The sequence below is a fragment of the Protobothrops mucrosquamatus genome, unplaced genomic scaffold, assembly GCF_001527695.2.
Source record: "Protobothrops mucrosquamatus isolate PMUCROS unplaced genomic scaffold, P.Mucros_1.0 scaffold231, whole genome shotgun sequence".
Classification (NCBI taxonomy): Eukaryota; Metazoa; Chordata; class Lepidosauria; order Squamata; family Viperidae; genus Protobothrops; species Protobothrops mucrosquamatus.
Genome location: NW_015386582.1, coordinates 339,985 through 345,984, shown reverse-complemented (window position 1 = coordinate 345,984; position 6,000 = coordinate 339,985). Strand labels below are relative to the sequence as shown.

At 38.9% G+C, this 6,000-nt stretch overlaps 1 protein-coding gene across 1 annotated transcript in view; it reads right to left on the bottom strand.

The window, feature by feature from the left end:
- Positions 1–3,964: 3,964 nt before the first annotated feature.
- The window catches only part of TTLL5 (tubulin tyrosine ligase like 5), a 127,498-nt gene continuing 125,462 nt past the window's right edge, over positions 3,965–6,000 (bottom strand). The window contains exons 33-34 of the mRNA XM_029283790.1: positions 4,935–5,020; positions 3,965–4,292 (exon numbers count right to left, since the gene is read on the bottom strand). Of these exons, the coding sequence (XP_029139623.1) occupies positions 4,168–4,292; positions 4,935–5,020 (211 nt within the window). The 3' untranslated portion in view covers positions 3,965–4,167. The remainder of the gene's footprint in view (positions 4,293–4,934; positions 5,021–6,000) is intronic.

The following is a 6,000-nucleotide window of genomic DNA, read 5'->3' as shown; positions in this document are numbered from 1 at the left end:
TTTTGTCATGTCTTTGGGAACTGAGGAAAACCACTCTACATTACTCTGAGATAAATGATGTTCTTACTGTACGTATCTTAGTTCTGATACATATTTTTACTAATGAATTTATTTTATACCTCTTTATACTGATTATGATAATGATAGCAAAAGTCTTATAAGCTGATTAGTGTAGAAGAAGCAGTATAAACAAAAAAAGGGCAAAAATGATAAAAAAAAATGATGAAGAAATGCTTAAGCCCAGGCTGAATACACATTTACCCATATGATTTCATTTGAATTCCTGCACCAAACAAAGGATTAGATAAAATCCATAGATTTTCAACTCTATGATTTTCCATGTTCAAGATCTTCAGTAGTGGGAAAGTGTCAATAAATATAATCCAGTTTTAAAAACTAAGATTAAAACCAAATACATGCAATGCTTAAATAAAAGATTAATCAATTCAGTCAAATGATTTTCTTGCATTATATTGTAGCCTTAATCTTTTTCCAATTTATATATCATATTTATTGCTATTAATTACCATCTGCCTTTTTTAATGAAGCCTTGTTGATCAGACATAGTTTTTGTTCCATCAACAAAATATTTTGCCAAATATTTAAGTTTCAATTTAAAATAATAATGAAAATTGCAAGATAATAAATATGCTTTTTGTAATCTGCAACTTTATATGTAAGGGTGTTCTACGAACTCCGGAAAATTAACTTTTGAAAGATTCTATTCTATTCAGTGACAATTCATTTTGCATAGACTAAAATTAATTTTGCACAAAGATTCCACTGAAACAAGTGTATTTAATGTGCTCAGTTTTTGTTATTTCAATTGCAAAAGACGAGTGGGAAGGTGGATTTAATTCTTTCCTCCCACATTACTGTGCTGAAGAAAATCTGTCTCCCAAATGGCATTTGCCTATCAGGCTGGGAGTTTCCACTGATACCTTGCAACAGCACTATTTGCATTTTCCCCCTCTATATATCCCCCCCCCAATGTGTATGTCTTTGACTGTACCAGTATATACTTGCCAACAGAGTATAATGATTCATATATAAGATAAAGTAGGCTTTATTTCATGAATGTTTCAACCATAACAAATCTGTTAATTTATTAAGCCTGGAATCATTAAGAAAGGGAATGGAATGTACCTACTGACTCAATAGCAATGTCCTTATATAACTCTACAATTGACTGATTGATGAGATTTGAAGACCAAGCACCTCCACAATGACCCTGGCAGCTTACACTAATTTTGTTTTAAAAAAAACAGTAAAAAGAAAATGCCATGTGTCCAGACAAACATGCTGCTTATAATAAAAAACACAACTAGCAGGGGGCTCCATTAGCCCCCTGCTCCAAGGCTTGGGAGAAGAGCTAAGTTTTTAGACTTATGGAATTATCATCAGGTTGGGTGATCATCAAAAGGGTGATCGTGGAAATACCATTGCAGAGAGCAGGTGCTAAACAATTTTTGACTCCTGATAGATGGCATTGTTTGATAGATGGCCGTGCTATATAAGACTACCTCTGGAATAATATCTTCAAACCTCAATAATATCATAAATTTGAAAAGAACAGACAAGAGGGAAAGAGCAGATCCCTCTGAGGAAAAAGTACATTGATTTGGAGTCTTTTGGCCTAGAGAGAAGATGGTAATCATTATAAAGAGCTCGTGTAACATTGTGGTTAAGGTATTGGATTAGAAGGAACATCCAATTCTAACCTCTCAGCCACAGAAACTCACTGGAGGACTTTGAGCAAATGATTCTCTCTCAGCCTAACTACTTTAAAGAGTAATAGTTGTGGGGGGGGGGAATTAGGAGGGAGTGTTATCTTAAGCTCTTGAATAAAAGACAAGATATAAATCAAATATATACATAAAATTTTAAATATGAATACTGTACTGTACAGAAATATCTCTCCTTTGGAGTTTGGAATAGGCACAGTCAGTTCTCCTTTGTTCATTCATGTAATCTGCAATAATGGTGTTATTATTCAGTATCATCACTGGTCAAAGAAGGTGATGATTGGTGAAATAACTTGCCAATTTTTGCCACAGTGTCTCTCAAGAAATTGAGTCAAATGCCACTTTCAAGTCTACAAAGGAAGAATAGGGAGAGCCTCCTGATAGGTGCACTTCACTGGCAGGTGGCACAACTAATATTTTTTTTCCCTAGGTCAGTGATGGCGAACCTTTTAGACACCAAGTGCCCAAAAAACGCCCCGCCCCCGTTCACTCTCTCCCTGCCCCGCCTGCCCCGCCTGCCCACAGGACCACCTACCGCTTCCACAACCCACCGTAGTCCGCCCAGGTGGCCCTGCAGCACCATGGCAGCCAAGCCCTCTACCTGCACCCCGCAGCATCATCTGCGACGGGGTGCGAGGGCTGAGTCTTGTCCCTGCTGCCCGTCTGCCATGTCCTTGGCCGGGCTGCTCCATGTGGGCCACGCCTGGGGGCGACTCTCCTCTGGGGGGGCTGCTGGTGAGGAGGGGGCCACGGGGGAAGGTGGGGCTGGGACAACGGTGCGCGTGCCCACAGAGAGGGCTCTGAGTGCCGCCTCTGGCACCCGTGCCATAGGTTCGCCACCACTGCCCTAGGTTCATCCAATCAGTGAACTTTTGATAAAGATATTTCACAAACAATTTGCTGATTATGCACATCAAATTGATTGGATGATAATTGGCTGTGCTAATCCTAGCATTTTTTTATTGGAACTATTACAAAGTTACTCTATTTTTTAGGAATCTGCAGTGATTATCACTGTGGTGAATGGGGTCAAAACAAATGGTGAAACACATAAATGTGTACTACACTGACTGACTCAGCAATTGTCCACCACAGGTATTGAACCCCATTTGTGATGCAATTATTCCACATAAATGAAGAATTCCCAGACAGTATGGGTCAGTTACTCTAATGCAGGGGTTCCCAACCCTGGGGCTATGGTCCACTACCAGGCCACAGCCCATTTGGATCCAGGCCATGCAAGCGTGTGCACACGCGCAGCTGCACTTACGTGAGCATTTGTATGCAAAGCTCCATTACCGTCAGCAGCGGGTACGAGCGCTCACGCATGAAGCTTCATTTGCACGAGCCCGTCACTTGCACAAATGGAGTTGTGTGCGTTCATGCATGCACCTGCCGCTCACACAAAACCATCCCCTCTGCCTCCCCGCCAGTCCGCCAAGCCAGAAAAGTTGGCAACCTCTGCTCTATAATGACCGTGTCCTTTCTCTACTGGGGCTAACCAGGCATATTCACAAGAAGGTATTTTGCAGTAATAACTCACATCCATAAAGTCAAACTAAAGCTAAGGCTGGGTTGCCTGAGGTACTATTTGATGAAAGGCTGTTTCAAAGTTAAGGCAACATGTACAGTTGATTATAGTAAGACAGTGAGCAAAAATGAGAAAGGTATTAATTCCAGTGCTGCTCTGTAGGACAAATTACTATTAATATATAGAAACTGCAGGGATTCTTATTGTGGATTGATTATTTCACTCTCACTTAAGGACAGGATGCCTTTTTAAAGGAAATGGACCTTTATGTTCATGTTATTATCACAAAAGATTAATGTGTCACTAAAAAAATTACAGAATATCCTGGATTTATTCTGAAACCTTAGTCATTATATAAACATACTAAAAACTGCTTGTAACATCAGCCATTTAGATTAATTTCCTTTAATTTTCAATATGCCAAATTAAGGGGCTTGAATTTACCCATGTAAAATCCTACCTTGGGCTTAAAAGGGGGATGGCTGAAAACAAAGATAACAAAGAGAAGCTTAGGTATTATGTAAAACCGTTATCTCTCTTCCATTATTATAAACTCAGACCTTGTAAAAAAATCTTTTTTTTTTAATTTTTATTTTTAATCTTTACTTTTTTGACTAAAACTTGAGGTTCTGGCTGCTTACCTCAGAAATCTACAGTAGAAAAACAGGTAAATTGTATTTCCTTCTTAGGGTACTTTACACTAGGAAATAGCATGTTATGAAGAGACTTCTGGCATCCATTTACTATGTTTAGTTTCTCCCTTTCACCAAAACTTCATTTCATGAGATTTTTGTAGATAGATCTTTCTCCTTTTTTTTCCTTAGCATGACTATAAAAATTACAGTGTTAGCAAAAGAAAATTTGGGGAAAACAGAGGTGCCTATTGTTACCTTAGGCTGGCCCTCCCTCCTCTGGCCTTTTCTTTCTTTGCCCTACAACTGTGTCAATGGCTCGGGTTCGGCTGTACAAAGGTCTAGCTCTGGCGAATATAATCTGAGGGCCAGCTTCCAAGAAACCTGGAAAATGGAAAAAATGGCTTAGCCTAAAGCAGGTCCCTTGACTACTTTATTTTATTTTATTTTTCACTGAAGCCTTTCTTCTTAACACCCCAAGAAAATTGGTAAGAGACTCATGAGAAACCAAACATTTGTTAATATGGCAGAAACACACAAAAAAGCAAACTAGTTTAAAGGTTCCACTGGTATCGGTTCTTTTCTCGTGTGAAAAAGATAGTTCCAACTCTAAAATGAATTCAGTACAAGCAAATATGAAACTAATGTTCTCTTTAAAAAATAGAATGATCATTGGAAACAGAGGGGGGGAAAACCTCCATCACAAAATAAGTGTGTACTATAAGATGCCACAGTTCTTTCTGATGAACGTGAGAGATAGAATCATCCTTTTTCTGTAGCCTGGATACATTTTTTCCTCCATTAACCATTTCTCTTTTCACCATTTCTAGATTTTTCATTTAAAATGTCATACTGTTCAGAAGTAATCAAGTCTTTCTTGGCATTTCCTGGTTGCATCAAGGAGATTTTATCTGTCTTATGCTAGTAAGCCTGTTATAGGATACATAAAGACAGATGGTACTGCAAAAATGAAACAAAAGGCAGCATTTAAATAAATTAGTGATAGCAGAGCCCAAGTTCTCTCACCTGTGGAGTTTGCAAGTGGCTCACAAGATGCAGCGCTGTTAAGGCTATTCTGGAATCCATTCAGCTGCCTTTCTGTAGAGGTTATCCTGCCAGAAAAAACACTGAATTAGAAAGCAGCACTGAAAAAAATCTGAGGGGGAAAGTCATTCTAATGTTCTGAGACAAAAACATCAACCTTTTTCCAGACTATTTTTCCATGTAATAAATGCGAAGCTGTTAAAAATGTTAAAGAGTCTGCCTTCCACCAGGTCGTTATTTTTTCCATTTAACCCCCTGTCGTCTAGTTGGCATCAGGTCTCCAGAGGCTTTGGAGCAGGGAGTTCTTGTTTGCCAGCTTTTTTCTCAGGGAATTTATGTTACACGGATGCAGCATTTTGCTCATTTCATATCAAACAAAAAAAAACCTGAAAATGTTGAGTGCTATGAATACAAAAGTAGCATTTTTGTTTGTCTGTTTATATCCCACCTTTATTATTTTTTACAAATGATTCAAGGCGCCAAACTTATCCAACACACCTTCTTCCCTCAGACCCAAGTGACTGGCCCAATATTTCTGCTTATATTTCGTATAGGTGCCAATTCAGGAAGGCAGCACCTTTTTTTACAGCTCCCGGGACAGGGCTGCCCATAAGATTTGCATGGATATAATCTAGAAACGTTTGCCTTCCTCAAAACTTAATTTTTATCAATAAGGAAAGAAACATTCCTATGTAACATGCTCGTTGTAAGGCTATCAAAAGCTGTAGAAATCAAAGAATAACTCTTGAGCACCTGCCAGTCTCCAAATGTCAACTTCCAGAAATCTCAGGAAATGGCCGTATTGGTAAGTTGGCTGGGGAATTCTGGTAAATGAAAACCCACACACCAAGGACACCCAGATTCGGGAAAGCTGATGTTTAAGTATACATACAAAGTGAGTAATCACAATAAGCATTTGCACTTTTGATGAGTTGTGTATCTTCCTAAATCAGAAGTAAACAACCCCTGGATACCAGAAGAACACATTAGAAAAATGGCTTCCAGCCCTGTAGAACTTTTGAGGGAGTTTGGGAGGCAAACAGATAAC